The sequence below is a fragment of the Brachyhypopomus gauderio genome, unplaced genomic scaffold (assembly GCF_052324685.1).
Source record: "Brachyhypopomus gauderio isolate BG-103 unplaced genomic scaffold, BGAUD_0.2 sc62, whole genome shotgun sequence".
Taxonomy (NCBI): domain Eukaryota; kingdom Metazoa; phylum Chordata; class Actinopteri; order Gymnotiformes; family Hypopomidae; genus Brachyhypopomus; species Brachyhypopomus gauderio.
The window spans coordinates 1,835,160-1,853,907 of NW_027506883.1; the positions used below are offsets into that span (position 1 = coordinate 1,835,160).

At 47.6% G+C, this 18,748-nt stretch overlaps 1 protein-coding gene across 6 annotated transcripts in view; it reads left to right on the plus strand.

The window, feature by feature from the left end:
• trak1a (trafficking protein, kinesin binding 1a) overlaps positions 1-17,016 on the plus strand; it is a 32,011-nt gene extending 14,995 nt beyond the window's left edge. For 4 of the 6 annotated variants that reach the window (XM_076988521.1, XM_076988518.1, XM_076988520.1 and 1 more), the window contains 14 exons: positions 2,370-2,446; positions 3,253-3,369; positions 3,864-3,964; positions 5,120-5,228; positions 6,410-6,488; positions 6,953-7,083; positions 7,195-7,269; positions 7,534-7,671; positions 8,564-8,640; positions 8,831-9,064; positions 9,576-9,880; positions 11,412-11,765; positions 13,554-13,656; positions 14,554-17,016. In XM_076988521.1, coding sequence (XP_076844636.1) covers positions 2,396-2,446; positions 3,253-3,369; positions 3,864-3,964; positions 5,120-5,228; positions 6,410-6,488; positions 6,953-7,083; positions 7,195-7,269; positions 7,534-7,671; positions 8,564-8,640; positions 8,831-9,064; positions 9,576-9,880; positions 11,412-11,765; positions 13,554-13,656; positions 14,554-15,313 — 2,634 coding nt within the window. In that variant the 5' untranslated portion in view covers positions 2,370-2,395 and the 3' untranslated portion in view covers positions 15,314-17,016. Of the gene's footprint in view, positions 1-2,369; positions 2,447-3,252; positions 3,491-3,863; positions 3,965-5,119; positions 5,229-6,409; positions 6,489-6,952; positions 7,084-7,194; positions 7,270-7,533; positions 7,672-8,563; positions 8,641-8,830; positions 9,065-9,575; positions 9,881-11,411; positions 11,766-13,553; positions 13,657-13,838; positions 13,946-14,553 lie in introns of those variants that run through there. The other 2 variants (XM_076988524.1, XM_076988522.1) reach the window with 2 other exon arrangements.
• The last annotated feature ends 1,732 nt before the right edge of the window (positions 17,017-18,748 follow it).

Consider the following 18,748-nt stretch of genomic DNA (forward strand, 5'->3'; position numbering starts at 1 on the left):
TTGAGTGAAGGACTGTCTGCAGGCTGCATGAAGAATAAACATGGAGACCTGTATGCAGGGAGGTATTCTTCTCTCGTCACGCCAGCTACACCTCCCTCCCCTCCGTCAGCACACAACCAAGCCCAAACTGTCCCGACCCGGGTTTGTACATGACCCTACGCACTAGCCCATGCGGTCTTCATTCAGTCCACCATTAGACTTTGCCCAATAGCAAGTGTATCGTAAGCTTCTAACATGTTGTTTATACCTACAGTATGAATTACTCCAGAAAATACATATTGTTGTTGACCACTCGTGTTTACTTTGTGGGCCGTAGTAAGGTTGTGTGCTTTTGTGAAATACACTAAAGGAAGTTCATCTCAGGTTTCCATGGCCTTGGCTGTGTATTGCAGGCTCCTGTTATCTATTGATGAGTTTGAGCTCAGTTTCACCGGTCTGCTCATCATCCACACTGCTGTCCCTACGGATGAGGGTCGGCCCTGTTTCGGGCGGTGCTGGGTGGAGGACTGAGGTTTGCGTAGCCACAGTCTGGTTGGCTTGCTGCACCCAGCCTCTGTACAGTGCTGTACATTCTGTGTGTGTTGTTCATAATGAGTCACTGTTGGTGTGGTGAAACTTTTATTTTTATCTGATTCATTTGATTTAATGATTCTCTAGTGCGCTATTGTACTCAATCTGATTGTTGTCAAGAAGCTAATGGTGACATTTGATCTCTCATTTCAGTTTTGACATTTCTTAATTTAAAGAAAAATCTTGAGGTGTTCAGTAGAGAATCGGGGGGGGGGGGGGGGTATTGTCTTTCTTTTGATAACCAGAGCTTAATTGCTCCATGTTAAAGCTAAGAGAAAGAGTGCGTGTGACTGTGTGTGCGTGTGCACGTGTGCCTGTGTGGAGACTGCAGAGGGAATCAGGGAGAGATTAGACAGGCTGTCTGTTGGCCCTCTGGTGTGTGACGCAAATAGCAGTGCCTGCTTTGCATCTTCAGCCTGTGGTCCAGTGGCAGAGAGCAGGTGATGCACGGGGCCGTGTTCACCATCACGGCCACAGCAGCGTCGCACGGGGCCGCGTTCACCATCACGGCCACAGCAGCGTCGCACGGGGCCGTGTTCACCGTCACGGCACGGGGCCGTGTTCACCGTCACGGCCACAGCAGCGTCGCACGGGGGCCGTGTTCACCATCATGGCCTGAACTCCTGCAGCAGGACGTGTGTGTCAGCTGTTCCAGCTATTATCAGTGGGGAAGTGTTTACTGCTAATAAAACCTTACTGCTGCCAAACACAAACACAGAGTACAAAAATCCCTCGATTGATACTGTGGCATTTGCAGTATCTGTAGTTTTGGTAATGGCGCTCTTTTTTATTTTTCTCACGGTGCCCTCTGACATGTTCAGTGGGTAGTGCTGCCTTCATAGTCGTAGAGACCTGGTGGTAGTTTCTGCGATTTTATTGCTGAATAATTAAATGAATGCATTACATTTAGAAGAGCCCACTCCATCTTATCAAACATTACTAAAGATAACTAAAGAGAACTGTATGTAGTATAAATGTATTATTCAGCTGCCTGTCTGTTGACTGGCATTGCCTTTGTGGCTTTGATTGGGTAGTTGGTCATTTCAGTATGATTTGTCTGTTTTCTAATGTGTTAAATGTAACCAAAGTATTTTTCACGTGTGTGTGAACATTTGACAGGATGGAGTGTGATTCTCAGAACTCCCAGGACTGTGAGGGCTATAATTCATGTTGTCTGTCGAAGTATATGGGTGACTTTCACACCCAATGGCATAATTCAACAAAGTGTTTAGTGTCCGTGCATGAAGCACACTGTGTACATGTATGTTCAGTACATGTTCCTGGACTAGCTATGCATTAGTAATATTAAGAGATATTTGCGTAGACGTCTTCAATCACAGCCATACATTCCAGAAGGAAGAAAAACACCTTGATTTCTTGCGATACTGTATGTTTTAAGATGGGGTCATTTAATTTAAACGTGCTAATGCTAGCTAGCACTTGTGTGTTTGTGTGTGTGTGTGTGTGTGTGTGTGTGTGTGTGTGGGGGGGGGGGGGGGGGGGGTGTTGGTTGAGTCTCTGTTGGGTTTTCCACTTCGGACCACTATGTTCTGGAGGGGATTTTGTGTGTGTGTGTGTGTGTGTGGCCACATACATGTTAACTGGTGCGTTACAGACATGAGCAATACTTCACAGGGACAGCACTAAGTGGGTGGTGCTCTTAGAGCATCTCACTGGTCAGACTGTTTTCATATAAAGAACTAATGGTGCACTGTAGCTCCTCCCCACGGTGTGTGTTTAGTGCGATGGAGTGACCAGTCCAGTTTGATGCCGCTGACTTCTCCTCCTTTACCGTGCAGTTCTGTGTGCTGACCGAGTGGGCCAGATGACTAAGACATACAATGACATAGATGCTGTTACACGTCTGCTTGAAGAGGTAAGTCCATCGTGTGTGTGTAGCAACACAACTCTAGATGCTACAGTTCAGCCTTGGGCCTGTAGTGTTCAAGATTACAACCCGTGGTAGACACATCCAGTTGGGGGAGAAATACACCGTGCAGAGAAAACACAAATTGCAGGAAATTTGTATTCAGAAAAAAAATCTGCATCTGTAGGCCACAGTGAGCAGTATTTAGTGTGATCTCCTCTTACACAAGAGCAATAGTAAAAGAGACATTCAACCTAGAGGTTTTGTTTTGGGAAGTGCTGATGGAACCCTGATGTATAGCAGAAGAGTTCAACACGCATGTCAGGACAGTGCCACCATGACACAAGATGTGCTTAGTCCGACCTTTTGTCATTTTTGTGTATACGTTTGCTGTATTTTCTGTTTGTATGTTAATGAAGAGACGCCATCATATTACCGTTGCTAAAACAGCATATCTCATGGTGTCCTAGGACGTTTGTACAGTGCTGTACATGTGGGGATTGCAAATAGCTTTACCTCTAGCAGGTGAGCTCCGTGAACATGCACCATAGGCCAGGAAAATGTCCCTGCAGAATAGAGAGGTTGTTCTGTTCCTAGATTGCACAGGGGGTTTGCATGTGGTCATCTTTACTTAGTCAAATGAGCTCAGTTTGTCCTTCATCCTTGGGCCTTTTAACTGATGTGAACTTTGTGCTTAAGAACTTCTCAGACCTACTTCTCCTTTTCAGAACCAGTTCTGTGCAGTCAGTCAGTACTCTTACACATCTCTCTCTCTCTCACTCTCACTCTCACTCTCTCTTTCTCTCTGACTACAGAAAGAACGGGACTTGGAGCTGGCCGCCAGGATAGGTCAGTCCCTGCTGAAGAAGAACAAAACCCTGAGTGAGAGGAATGAGTTCCTGGAGGAGCAGGAGGAGCACATGCGTGAGGAGGTGTGGTACTCCCAACACTGCAGACGTGGAACAGGGATAACGGGCAGAAGTCCTACAGAACCTGGACATTGGCTTAGAACATGTGGTGTTGCTTTATTATTGAGACCATTCTACTCGCTCGGTTAGACACTGGACCTTCACCTACACTAATCTCTCACCAGAAAGCTGTTTAAATCAGTACTTTAAAATAGTTCTTTATACCCATTGGCATATTTGTTGAAGTAGTACCATGGCCAACCCGCCACGTTAATTAATAAGAAGCATTTTGAATGTCTGTGTTTCATATGCTCTTACTAAATGATGTAAGACCATCAGTTGGCCAGACAGTGCTGGATAGTTTAATTAGCAGTAACACCCAATAACACCCAGGCTGTGTTGTTCTGAAGCAGGCCATCCGTGTTCAGATGTTCTGCAGATCCTGGGTGTCCTGCTGTCTCTTCAAGCTGTCGTGTGTGTGTGTGTGTGTGTGTGTGTGTGTGTGTGTGTGTGTGTAGGTTGCTCAGCTACGTCATGACCTCTCTATGAAGGATGACCTGCTCCAGTTCTATACCAGTGCTGCTGAGGAGAGCGAGGGAGAGTCTACAACCTCTACCCCGTGAGTCCTCCACCCTTCCCCTCCACCTGGGCCTGTCTGTTCTCGCTGTTCTGACCACCTCCACCCTCCCCCTCTGGCCTGGGCCTGTCTGTTCTCACTGTTCTGACCACCTCCACCCTCCCCCTCTGGCCTGGGCCTGTCTGTTCTCGCTGTTCTGACCACCTCCACCCTCCCCCTCTGGCCTGGGCCTGTCTGTCCTCGCTGTTCTGACCACCTCCACCCTCCCCCCTGAGCTCTGGACCTGGTGTGTGTCCGCTGTTCTGACCACCTCCACCCTCCCCCCTGAGCTCTGGACCTGGTGCGTGTCCGCTGTTCTGACCACCTCCACCCTCCCCCCTGAGCTCTGGACCTGGTGCGTGTCCGCTGTTCTGACCACCTCCACCCTCCCCCCTGAGCTCTGGACCTGGTGCGTGTCCGCTGTTCTGATCACCTCCACCCTCCCCCCTGAGCTCTGGGCCTGGTGTGTGTCCGCTGTTCTGATCACCTCCACCCTCCCCCCTGAGCTCTGGGCCTGGTGTGTGTCCGCTGTTCTGATCACCTCCACCCTCCCCCCTGAGCTCTGGGCCTGGTGTGTGTTCGCTGTTCTGTTTCTCCATTCTTCCTCCATTGATGGAAACACTTGAGCTTCATAATGCTCTTCTGATCACCAGTTATTTGTATAAGTATATATGAATGTATATATTATATAATGCACACAGGCTCATTTTTAGCACCTCCCACTAGAGCAGCTTTGCTGATTTCACTCTGAACAAACCGTGTTATGATGTGAGATGGACATTAAGACACTCTGAAAGACGCTGGGCTGCTTCTGTCAGCACAGCTGGTTGTCTGCTGCCCGGGGTGACCACCTCTCCTGACCTCTCAGCAACCATCTCAGCATGGATTTGTTCAGGGCTTTGACTCCCCTAACTGATATTGACCTTTCAGTGTAGGCTGGAGTTACATTACAGTGAAACAATTTGATTATTCACCGCTGTTGCTAATAATAGTTGGACTCCAATAACTCCTCCAGTGCTAGTAAAACATTGATTAAGGAAACAAGATAAGATCAAGCTGGCCTCACTACATTAATTTTGCAGAGCTACCTGTAGTTCCAATTAAAGAGAGCTTTCATTGATTTTAAAGCCTCACTGATCGTTGTTTTGTGTCCGTCAGGGTCCGGCGGAGTGAGTCCTGTGTGTCGGGGCCGAGCTTCTTCCCTCTGGACTCGCTGCAGAAAAAACTCAAAGACCTGGAGGACGAGAATGTTGTTCTGCGCTCCAAGGTACCCCATCCCGCCCCTACCCGCCCCTGCCCTTTGCCCCTACCCGCCCCTGTCCCTACCCGCCCCTGTCCCTACCCGCCCCTTGCCCCTACCCGCCCCTGATCCTGCCCCTACCCGCCCCTGATCCTGCCCCTACCCGCCCCTGCCCCTACCCGCCCCTGCCCCTACCCGCCCCTGCCCCTACCCGCCCCTGCCCCTACCCGCCCCTGTCCCTACCCGCCCCTGCCCCTACCCGCCCCTGATCCTGCCCCTATCCGCCCCTGCCCCTACCCGCCCCTGATCCTGCCCCTACCCGCCCCTGCCCCTACCCGCCCCTGATCCTGTCCCTACCCGCCCCTGTCCCTACCCGCCCCTGCCCCTACCCGCCCCTGATCCTGCCCCTATCCGCCCCTGCCCCTACCCGCCCCTGCCCCTACCCGCCCCTGCCCCTACCCGCCCCTGATCCTGCCCCTACCCCTGCTCCTTCTCCCTCTTCTCGAGAAGGAACTGGCAACTCGTTTCAGGGAAATGAAATGGTAGAAAAATGGACCCAGACCTGATTTCTTCTTCCTGTCTTGCAGCATGTTTGCACACAGCCAAAATGGTTAAAAACAGAGTGGTGTATTTGCATTTAGTTCACATTTGTATTTTAATCTTTGGTCCATTAAAAAATGAGTCTGTTTTTCTCTAAGCATGTAGTCTTGCTATTGTAACTCTACTCCAGAGGTGATGCTCCCACCATCTGATCGTGGTGAAGGGGTGGAATTCGATGCCTTATTGGCTACAATGTTCATGAATGCGCACAAAGCTATTTGTCTGAATTATCAAGCAACGAGAACACATTGTCGTCTTAGTGAGTAGCGCAGGCCTATTGTAGAACAGTCTGGATCCATCCTACGGACTTCACCAGAATAGCTGAGCACTGAGATTAGTGTTTACTGTGCTGAGCACTGAGATTAGTGAGATTTTGACCACGAACCAAAGTCTAAGACATCAACACTAGTAGGACAGTAGTAGAAACGTATAGCCCAGACGATCCTATTGTACCCTATTGTATTCACCAGGAACTGAAAGATCACAATGAAAGCAAAACCTGGTCTTTTTTGTGCGTGTGCATGTGTCTGATCTGTGTGTGTGTGTGTGTGTGTGTGTGTGTGTGTGTGTGTGTGTGTGTGTGTGTGTGTGTGTGTGTGTGTGTGTAGGCCTGCCACCTGGAGACAGAGACCATCTCCTATGAGGAGAAGGAGCAGCAGTTGGTTAATGACTGTGTGAAGGAGCTGAGTGAGTCCCCCTCGCCTGCGGGCTGAAAGAACCCCACACACACACACACACACACACACGTATAAAGCTGTAAATGCTGTCTGCCTGCTCCCTGTGACACGCCACACGGCCTCCGTGTTCCCTTCATGGATGGTGACCTCAGTCCCATCAACTCAATACTTTACATCCGCATGTTCAGATCGGCCATTTTATTAAGGAGTTGATAACGTTTACATGCAGTGGAAATAACGAAATTTAGTGTCACCTGTAATAATAAACTAGGGTTGATAAATAAATAATAAACGGGTTGTGGTGCATGTGGTCATGTGACCTGCTTCAGACATTCATGCTTCACTTGGGTTGTGATGCAAGCGAAAACGCCCTTCAGATCACAATGAAGTGAAGATAGGGAGGCCTGAGCTTTGTGTTGGTGGAGAATGTGAAGTTCCCTTTTGTCTGACGTCTTCCTCATTCCGTCCTCGTAGGAGATGCAAACCTGCAGATCTCGTCGCTCGCTGAAGAGCTGGCCAGGAAGACGGAGGATGCCTCCAGGCAACAGGAGGAGATCACACACCTGCTCTCGCAGATCGTGGACCTGCAGAAAAAAGTCAAGTTTGTGAGTGCTGCTTGTGCTCTGGGTCGGGCTGCCCCACTCTGCCCTCGTGGGGCTCTGATGGGCCGCTGGCCCTCAGCTGATGCCGCTGCTGTGTGCATGTGTGTGTTGCAGTATGCGGTGGAGAATACGGAGCTCACTCAGCATCTGGGAGCTGCTAAAGATGCCCAGAGGCAGCTCACTGCGGAGGTACTGCCGTTCTGAAGGACACAGTCCCATTACAGCACAATATAATGCAATATATTATCTAATCTATATTAGATATTATCTATACTGTTATCTGATCTAATCTGTGGTGTCACTGGTTCTATATGTAACTATTTTGGACAGAATTCCTCTGCGTAACCCAGTTCAGAACCTTTCTTATAAAATAGTCTATGTGGAATAAATTAAATGCTATTGTATTTATTTCGTATTTCGTGACCTCAGAGATTGTTTTCCTTGCGGGTGTAGCTGCGGGAGATGGAGGACAAGTTTGCGGAGTGCATGGAGATGCTACACGAAGCTCAGGAGGAGCTGAAGAACTTCAGGAACAAGACGATGCCTCAGAGCACGCCACGACGGTTCCACTCCCTCGGACTCTTCCCCATGGTGAGGCTGGCAGAACCCCGCCCCCTGCCTGGCTCTAACTCCGCCCCCTGCCTGGCTCTAACTCCGCCCCCTGCCTGGCTCTAACTCCGCCCCCTGCCTGGCTCTAACTCCGCCCCCTGCCTGGCTCTAACTCCGCCCCCTGCCTGGCTCTAACTCCGCCCCCTGCCTGGCTCTAACTCCGCCCCCTGCCTGGCTCTAACCTAATTTTTTTATAATTAATTATATTCTTTTTTTTTCTTAACATATTATATACTTTCATTACAGCCAAACTTTCTCCACACAGAAGACACACAGGTTTACCTTTTACCTCCGTGAACATGTACTCTGCCACCCACCTGGCTTGAAACCCCCTGTTCCCCCTGTTCTCAGTGTCCACCTCACGTTTAGCCATTTTTGAGGAGGGGGGAGCTGAATGTTGATATCTACTCTGACTGCTGATGAATAATGAATCCGCGCGCTGCAGTGACTTCGTGGGCAACCGTTGCATTGTGGGGCATGTAGTGTTTGTGCGTGCAAAACACCTGCGGCTGCCGGTTCTAATAGTAATTAAATATTGTCCAGTGGGCCATAGATAATCAATTCTTGGGCCGGATCTGGTCCGTGGTCCTTGACTTTGACATATGTGCTCTTAAAGTGAGGCACCCCCTGCCTCACTCTAACCCCACCCCCCGCCTGACTTTAGGAGTCCCTACCCTGGATTATGCACACATGCCCTCCAGATATTCACATTTTTGGAAGTGGACCTAATTTTATTGTTCTGTTTACACAACACAAGTTTACTCAACCCTGGATGGGGTGTGATCATCTCTACACTCCTCTAACTGACCTTAACATGAACCCAGAGACAACATGATCTGTTATCGTTGTTAAACTTTATTTGTGGTTGTACCAGGATTCCTTAGCTGCTGAAATCGAAGGGACCATGAGGAAAGAGATTCAAATGGCTGACCCGGAAGTAGAAGAACAGAGGTACGTATCACTTCCTGTATGAATGACGAACATCTACTGTATTGTTTGAGTTTGCGGTAGTCTAATTTTATTTTATTCTTAAAATAAATTTAATATGATTTAGTAGTTTATTCTAAAAGTTTTTCATAGTCACAAATGAGCTCTTGGTTCTCTTTTAACTCCAGTACTGATGTAGTTTGTCCTCTTTCAGATTACACCCAAAACGCGTCTTCCAGACGGTGCACAACATCAACCAATCAGTTCGTCAGCGCTCCCTGGGCCCCTCCCCCATGAACATCCCAGGGTCCAATCAGACATCGTGTCTGAGTTCTAGGCAGTCCAGCTGTCTGAGCACACCCAGGTCCAGCGTTTATGGGGGCGAGGGGAGTGTCAGTGACAACCGCACCAACAGCATGTTCCTGGGGGGTCTCTCCCCACCAGACGGGTGAGCCCGAGATTGTTGTTATATTTATTATGTTTTAGCACCATCACAGGAGAGGGAATGCATTCATATCAAATATCAGCATGGCTCATGTATAACAATACAACAGTTAAACAAGCTCCTTTTATTAGTTAATAGAGGTAAATAACAAACTATGATTTGCTGGTTTATTTAATAATTCATTTGGTTACACCAACACGCACAATTCCACGACTGGACTGTTGCCTAGAAACACACATTTCCCAGCAAGCTTGCTGTTTTGTGAGGGTGTGTTACCACAGGCCCGCAACGTTTGTATTATATACATGTGTTTCAATTATGCAAACGGCAAAAAGTGTCTTGAGACTTCACAGTGAAGTATGCCATTGTCTCCGTTAAAAATTGATAGTTATTATAATTAAGGGATATTAAAGCTTTAGAGCAGAGGAAGACGTACGTGTGTGTGTGTGTGTGTGTACGTACTGCCCCGCAGTGAAGCCCCGCCTTTCCCTTCTCTCTCTCTCTCTCTCTGCAGCTCCGATGACACGAACAAGAGGGCGGGCACGCCTGGCACGCCGGGCTCCTGCGACCTGGAGGCGGCCATCCGCCGTCTCTCCCTCCGCCGCGACAACTACCTGAGCGAGCGGCGCTTCTTCGAGGAGGAGCGGGAGCGCAAGCTGACGGCTCTGGCGGAGGAGAAGGGCGAGGAGACGGCCCACGCCAGCGGCTCCCTCACGCCCGCCGACAGCATCATGTCGCTGGGCACGCTGCACTCCGTCTGCTCCGTCTACAGCCGCTCCTACCTGCCCGAGAAGCTGCAGATCGTCAAGCCCCTGGAAGGTGACCGGCCCGAGGGCAGAACTCTGCTCCTGCGGCTCGGAGACTCGCTCTGGGCCCTCATACACCAGCACAGCGATGACCTGAACACACACCACTCCTTCTACTTCAGACACACACAGCCACGCTGCTGGTTCCAGATTTAGACACACACACACCCCTGCAGAGTCTATGACAAGACCTCTTTGACAAACGGGCTAAAATGCACTTTACGCTTTTCATGCAAATTGTTTTCTATAGTTAGCCATGTGATGTCCCAACAACAGATGGTGCATGTTTTGAATAAATTCTCTTGTAGTCATGCCTTAATATTTCCACAGTAAGTTTAGAGAAAATACTTTTTACTAAATTCTACGCTCTACTGCCACCTGCTGGTACTTTATCCTGTCATTTATTTTTTCTTTGAATAACGTAAGAAAATTTATGCATCCAAAGTATATACAGTACAATTGTGTGAAAGGAAATTTTTTGCATTGGGTGAGATTAGTGTGAAATGATGTAGCTACAGGAGTGTGTCCTACAAGTGTGTCTGGGGTTTTGTGGGGTTTTGCTCTCTGGTTGATCAGGCCCAGCACTTTATAACTTTATATTGCTTCATTTCCTTGAGCTGCTTGGCGTTTTTTTCCCCTCTGTTCTGTATTAATCCTCCAGTCCTTTGTTTCCACTTTGTTTTGAACCTTGTCTTTCATTCTGTTTTTAAAATTCCAATAAATTCTCCCTCATTTTTCTCACACCCCCTTCTTTCTTGTTTTCTTTCTACATTTTGTCAGTTCGCGACCCTTAGAGCAAAAGACCCACAAATCGAACAGACTTTGCTAGATGTCTGCTCAAGTGCTCATGCTGCGTGGAAGTTTGAGAAAGGTCTCCACACACCTAATGATGCAGCACTGATGGGAAAAGCTCTCTGGTTCTTCCTGATCCCTCAAACAGGGTCCCTCTCATAATCTCTCTGTTGGATGCAATTGATAGTAACTACATTAACCTCCACCCTCTTAGTCACTGCATATTGGACATTAAGTTATGTTTACTTACATTCGTTACTTCAGTGTTGCATTTTTAGATTTCTTTAGCCTAAAACTAAAGGAAGGTCCATCATGCTCTTTCTGCTAACAAGACTGACTCCCCAGAGCTCAACTGGTTTGTTATTTAATCCCTGAGCTGCTGTTTCCACATGTAACTCCCTCTGACATTAAAGACGGGTGCAGAACTATCCAGGAGTTTTCAAAGTGACTGGATTTGATGACTTGTCAATCATTTGCCTGTAAACATGAATGTTTTTCACATAATTGTTTTGGCAGGAATTTCTTTAATTTAATCGGTATTAGTTATGGTATATTGCATGTCTTTATTAAAAATGTTAAAGGTTTTGATTTCATGCTTTTACATCACACAGCTGTGACCGTACAGCGCTACAGTTTGAAGGGGCCTTTTCTCGTCTCATATCTCTCTCTCTCTCTCTCTCTCTCTCTCTCTCTCTCTCTCTCTCTCTCTCTCTCTCTCTCTCTCTCTCTCTCTCTCTCTCTCTCTCTCTCAGGGTCGGCCACCCTGCACGCGTGGCAGCAGCTGGCCCAGCCTAACCTGGGCGGTATTCTGGACCCCCGTCCGGGTGTGGTGACCAAGGGCTTCCGCCCGCTGCAGGTGGATGTGGAGGAGGTGTACCGGTTCACGGACATGGAGGAAGACGAGCCAGGAGAACGCCAGCATCCTCACTCCCCTCACCCCACCACGGGCCTGGACTCGCTGCCTTCTTCCCCAGCCCCTCGGCACCAGCGTATCGCCAACACACACAGCCCAGAGGAGCAGACCGGACGGGCCAACGAGACGGACCCGGGCGCCTCCGCTAACCCAGAGCTGCTCGAACCTGCAGAGGATGAGGAAGTGACATCTGGTGAGGGAGGATCTGACCACCAGCCCAGCACGGGGTGTCCACACCCCCCTACCCCCCCATAACACACAGTGAAGCTTTAATGGATGTCAGCATGCTGGGAAAATTAGCATGTTTATCATATTTGTCACATACAGCAGCACCAGGTGGCCTGGGATAGGCTGACACGCACCCCGGACACGCCCACCACTGCCCCCTCCATGCCCGACCGGTGCTGCCATGATTGTTTTGAGTATAGTGGCTCTTTTTTCATTTTTTTTATACCAGTACTTTCTCCTCTACCTGTTTTGGGGCTGGGTATGGCAGGCAGAGATGTGAAAATACAGTCTGTGAAATGGTCATGTCTCAACTGTGTTTACGTATTTTTGTTTGTCAGCCTCTTTTGGGTTTAGAGGCCTGAGATATAGACTCATTTTGCAATAATGATGTGCAGTGAAGAGTGTTGCAGGTAATCGGCTCCCGTGTTAAAATACATTCCTGTAAACATTTGGTTTTGTGCCATGGGGTTATGATGGGAATGGGAGTGTTATTGTGGATGTGAGTTACAGTTTATTACAAAGGTAATAATGCTGTCACTCTTGGGACGGAGCTAAAGTACAGACTGTATTCTCATTTCCTCTGCCTGTCCTGTTCTGATTGATTGATTTGTCATTGATTCTAAATTGCTCTTCACGCAACTCGGTGCTCCGCTTTGACCAGAGTGATCTTGCTCTAGAGATCTTTAGAGATCTTTCACCTGCTTGACAAGCAGGGCTGTTTCATAGATGCAGCTACTTGTTCCATACCTGAACTTCACCTGTTGAGCATGACGTCTTGAAAGAGCACCTTCACCGAGATATCACGGAGATGAAAACATGTTTGAGATAAATCACGTGTTTAAGTATGGTGAGAGGATAAGGTGTGTGTGTGTGTGTGTGTATGTGGACATTCATATGTACACACTCCTGTACGGGGGCCCCAGCACTTTGCTACAGTCCAGAACAAGGTCATAGAGTGAAATGCGTGTTAGAGCTCAGATGTCAGAGTTCTAATAAAAACTGTAGTGCACTCTGAGTGTACGAGAGAGAGAGAGAGAGTGAGAGTGAGAGAGAGTGAGCGCGCAGAAAGTCAAAGGACAGGTCACATTCACAGTCACACACTTGCTTAGACATGTGGTCTAGAAGACTGTGGCAGGACCTGTCAACGCTGTGCACTCCCCTCTACACACACACACACACACACACACACACACACACAACAGTCCTTGTCCTAGTGCCTGTTCAATGTTGTTCACTTACTGCAGTGCATAAAACCGGTACCTCTTTTGCATAACACCCCCTGTATGCAGAACTCTGCTTGGATTTCAAAATACAGGTCAACAGTCCTTAGAATACTAACTATGGTCAGCAAAACTATTTAGAACAATTAGAAGGGCCTGACTGCATGTGACTGGTCCACACACACACCTTTTATAACACCAGTTATTGTGCTAAGCATTTTTACTGCTTATTTGATCAACGGGAATGGCTGTCTAATGTAATCACACGTCTTTCTTATTCTTTGATTATATTGTGTCCATTTCATTAAAACTGCATCAGGATAAATACAAGCCATGAGATTTCTACTTACAAGAAATCAGTTATTAATTGTAACTGTAAAACACTAGTGTGTTTGGCATAAAAAATGAAACGAGTTGTGCTGGCTTTGTTTTTAGTGTCGTGATGCAGTTTTCTCCTGGTGTTTGGTGTGCTGGTGCGTGCGTGTCTGCCTTTGTGCACTAATGTCTTCCTCTCCTCTTTTTGCTGTTCCCAGTGCATTTCCCTGGTAAATGTATGTCTCACACTAGCTCTACATACACCTTCACTACCTGCCGGATACTCCACCCATCAGATGAACTGACCAGGGTGACGTCCAGGTGAGACCCCTGCACTGCCTTTTCATGAACACCAGAGGGCGCCAAATACCATACAAACACTATCATTCTTTTAAAGTGTATGATTGTTGTAGTTCTTCTCCTGTTAAGTATGCCACTATAGTCCCTGCATTGGCCACTGCTGATTGCAGAAGATGCAAGATATTGTTATTGGTTTTCTACAGATCATGTGATGGTAGTGATGAGGATGGTGAAGAGGGAGAGGAAGCACTGTACCATGTTGTTTTGAGGCCAGGCTTAGAGCAGGCTCTCTGAGCCACGCCCACTCAGGGTGAGAAGTTGCCACATGACCCCAGCATGGTCACGAGCATGACCGTTCTAACCAAAGCCGCACTGTTCTAACCCTCTAACGGCCCTGAAGTTGGGGGGGGGGGCCTTGAGCTTAACACTGGAGTATTTGTAGTGGGGGGGGCACTTGAGCTTAACATTGTAGTATTGGGGGGGGGGGGGGGCTCTTGAGCTTAACACTGGAATATTTGTGATGAGTCCTGAGGTTGGTTGATTGTTAGAACGTCAGGGTGGTTTCACCTGCTGTATCCACTAGCCGAGTTGTGCTGTGTGGCATCTTGAGTGGTGATGAATGTGTCTGGGGTTATTTTTAGTACTAAAGGGCAGCGAATAGAGATGCATGTGAAAACAGAGATGCTTCTGTGTGGAAACATTTCTCTCCATATAACAATCACTGGGAATGTTTTGCTGTGTGAAATACAACGTTTCCGTGTGAAGAAAGTCAAGGCGTCTTGCGTCAGGCCACTGGAGAATGTAAAATTCATCTTACGCAAGTTCCCACAGATCACAGAGCCGGAGGTTTGTGAGAGTATGGGCCCGCCTGGCGCGTGCTGTAATGGTGGTGTAACCGCTGCTCCGTTTGTTTGACAGCGTGATGTCGGCGGCTCCATCGCTGGTCTCCAGTGTGCTGCCCGGCTGCACCCGCTCCACCCCCGTCTCCACCCCCTGCACGCCACGCCGTCTCAGCCTGGCCGAGAGCTTCACCAACCTGCGCGACCACACCAGGACCACCAGCACCTCCCTGGGTCTGGTGCGTCTCCTGCAGGAGCGAGGTATCTACGCCGCTGTGTACAACCCACGCAGCTGGGACCGGGCAGAGCGGTCCGCCGGGCCCGGGCTGTCTTCCTCGGGTACCAGGTCCCCCGAGGCTGCAGGCCCAGACATGCTGCCCTCCACGCCGCCCAACTCGCCCACCAAGTCCAAGGTGACCCGCCCCGTGCTGCCTGTGGACTTCAGCCCCTCGGACCCCCCCTACGAGAACTTCCTGGCCTCGCGCCCAGCCAGCACCATCCTGAGAGAGATGCGGGAGGCCGATGCCAAAACCCGTTCGGACTCCCAGTGCCAGACGGAGGTGAGCGTGCAGAACCTTCGCCTGGTTGACAAGGTGAAGCGTTTCAGTCTCGGCCCGAGGGCCACAACACCGGGGCCTGTTCTGGGCTTGGCTAGGCCGCCATTTGGACCTCATACTGGGGGAACCAGCCCCATAGGAGGACTGCCAGGCATTCGAAGGAACCGAAGTTACCCAGTAATGGTGGGGGCTTGCATGGCCATGAAGGGCCCCGGGCCTCCCAGTGACGACTTGGTCCTGACCCCAGACTTGTCCAGACAGACGAACCTCAATGAGGAGTGAATGTGGTCTTTTACTCTGTCCCATTTCTTGCAATCTTTCTCTGTATAAATATTAATAAAGAACTCTTATGACTGATTGACAGTGCCTGTAAATAATCTATACAAAGTCATTTGTGTGGATTATTTTGTATAGCATCTGTGACTGTAATAACATTTATTTTCTTGTTTTCTACCGTACGTACAGTACAGATCATTCAGAGGCCAGTGTGGCATTGTTGATTCTGTGCTGCTGTTCACTACTGTATTAGATGCGTAGTTTTTGTGTACTGTAAGACAATGTAGCAAATTTAAATATGAGGGATTCTCACAGCCCCGTTCCCTGGTTAAAAGATGTTTTAAGAGCTTTTTGATTTTTGGGACTACGTTGGGATACCTACAGTATGACATCGTATCTCTTCATGCTCATGTTCAGCTCATTTGGTCTTCCTGGGTTTAGAGTTCTGTGTGTTTCATGGTCTGGATACTGAAGCAGTGATATCACCCACATGCTGGTGGGGAGAATAATGGACAGTGGAGGTGAGGTGTTGATGCCAGTTCAAACCAGCCAATTTCAACACTCTCCCTGTTCCATAAAGGCATTCTCCCAGTAGCCCTCCCTAATGTACCTAATTATGTATTTACAGCATATGAATTCCCTTGAATGGTTTGGTGTAATAGTGCTTATTACAATGTAATAAACATTTATATAGCCCTTAATAGAGGGTGGTGTTAGATTTGTGCTAGTTTGCACTGCGAGTGGAGTTCACCTGTACATGTAGGGTGTTCACCTGTACATGTAGGGTGTTCACCTGTACATGTAGCGTGTGTCTCGGTGCAACGTTCTGATAACTAATGAGTTAAAGAGGGAAGTGTCAGGAGCTTGTGTGGCCTTACTAGCAGGACATGTTTTAATCTCACTGAGCATTTATAGACTTGATGTACTGATTGTGTTGACAGACCAATGTTAGTGCAGGCACAACTATGGTGGATCACGTAAACCGTGAAGTCCAGGTGGGAGCTTGAGGAAGGGCAGACTCGTACCCAGATGGTTTTGAAGGCCTGTGTGGTTATTTAAAGCTCTCTGAAGACTGAAATTGGAAGCTTTGAATGGATTATGGTAGTTATGAATGTCTGTGGGGTGATGGATTTTATTGTGCCTGCATGTCAATAATTATTTATTGTTTTTGACTCGTGTCCGTCTGCCTCATTACATGCGGACACTTCTACTGTAACAATGGTGACCGCCAGGAGGGGTTTTAACTAGCTGGACATGCTGATCTCTGGTATAATAGCTGAAAGACAATTGGTGGTCAATATGATGGAAAGCACATGTCCAGATGTGAATTGTCCATGATCCTGTTCTTTTAAGTTGCAGCAGAAGGTTGTATGATGTGTGTGTGCGCACTTTAACCTGAACTTGAATGTGTCATTTCTGAATGTACTACTGAACCACGGAGGTGTCCCACATGACTGTCTTCATTTCAGTCATTTCAGTTGTGGGGTTTTTCTTCAGATGACAAAAAGGGTCATTGTCACTTGTATACACTGTAAATGGTAAATATGCGAGGACTGCAAACTTTTTATATAAGAAGTCACAAAATGGTCACTGACGAGATGAAGAGAAAATTACATTTGTGGCAATGGATGAGTTAAACGTGGAATTTTGTATTTGAGAACTTCAGCTTATTGGCTGAAAGTCCAATAAACCACTTGGTACAAACTTGATTTTCTTTCTTTCTATCTCCTATATAACTGATACAGATGACTGTGTGTGAGAGATGTATATACAAGGCTATACAAAAAAAAAAGACTTTTATTTTGATAGAACATGATGCGTATTGGGCCTATTAAACCCCAACATAAGTTCTACCGCAGTCAATTTGGCATTTCACGGGTAATTGCTTATGTTGTTGACCACAAGAGGGTGTTTTAATAAGACTAATTACAGCCATCTTTCCACCTAGTATTTATTATGCAAACACCACTATTATTTTTAAATTGATCCCAAAATAATCCTTTTGTAAGTCGCTCTGGATAAGAGCGTCTGCTAAATGCCATAAATGTAAATGTAAATGTAAATAATCGTCTATGAACTAGTCCTGCGTCAGAAAGCACACCTTAAGCAAGTCTAAATAAGGAGAGGTTTTTCAATCATTTAAAAAACTTATTGAACACCAGGTGATGGCTGCAGGTGAATGTGTGTGATGAACGTTACAGAAGGCTGATGCAGTAGCAATTAGCAGTAGCTGATGGCTCAAAACTTATAACCAAAAACTTATAACTTATATACCTTTGTAATCCAGAGAGCTACTGGATTGCAACCCGTATCACAAAACACATTTCAAGTTTCATCTGAAGGACTATAAACAATTGTGCTCTGAGCTTTAATATACGGCTGTAATCTAGCAATAAAGTCTGTACAGTTACAATTCTATAAAACTAATATGCTTGATCTTTAAATCTTCTCGGGGGAAATCAAAGGTTTAATTGTGAAGATGATTGAGCGTGTGTTAAATTTAGCCTCGCATCGACGCCTTAATTAATTCCTCAAATGATTTCTAAACGAGGTCCTTTGGCTTCTCGTTTTCTCCACTCCTGTGTGAGTAGTTCTGTTCTACTGATGTGCATGTGGCCATTTCTGCAGTATCTTAACAAACCTGTTTACGAGAGTCGGGAGACTGTGTTTGGATTGGTGTGGTGTCTAATTGCCCCGGCATCTTTTCATGTGACAGTGTGTGTGTGTGTGCGTGCGTGCGTGCGGGTGTGTAAGCGCTCATCTGTCTTTATTGGTTCACAATCAGAACAAGCCCTCTCCCATTGAGGCACACCTGTGGTATAATGGTGCTTTTTGTTCACTATAAACCATCGCGTGTCCGTTCTCCAGTTGTGTATTCTGTGCTAACTGAAGTGGTTTACACAGTGTTCCCTGCAGGATCCTCTCGTCTGCTCGTACAGCGTACGGGGTCAAAACCAACCTGTCATCGCCTGCACAGTCGTCTGTGCTCAGTGCTGCTCAGAGAGATCTAGAACTGGGTCTGTTGCCTTTCACTCACTCGCTCTGCTGCTTTAGAGGCTCTAGAACGTTCTAGAATGATCCTAATACAGACGGGGGCTCCCTCCCCAAACCATAAACAAACGGCAGCTCAGGCCGTCAGAGCTTTCAGGGAGGAGACTTTGTGTCTGTGGTGTGTCTGCTGTTACTGTTTCCATGTCATTCTGCATTGTATGGCTAAAGCTGTTATTATTAAAGTAGCAATTAAGGTTTCCAGAGTGACTGGGCCGTGTCTTCAGTGCTACGCCACTTTCAAGCCCTATAGCTGCTTGCAGTTCCACTAGAGTGCCCATGCTAACACAGCCTAATCCAATCAGTTTCCATGGTATCATATCTGCCTTTGAACAAGTGCACGCACCCCTCCCGTTTCAAATGCTTCAGTATATTTGAGATTCGTTTGAGTTT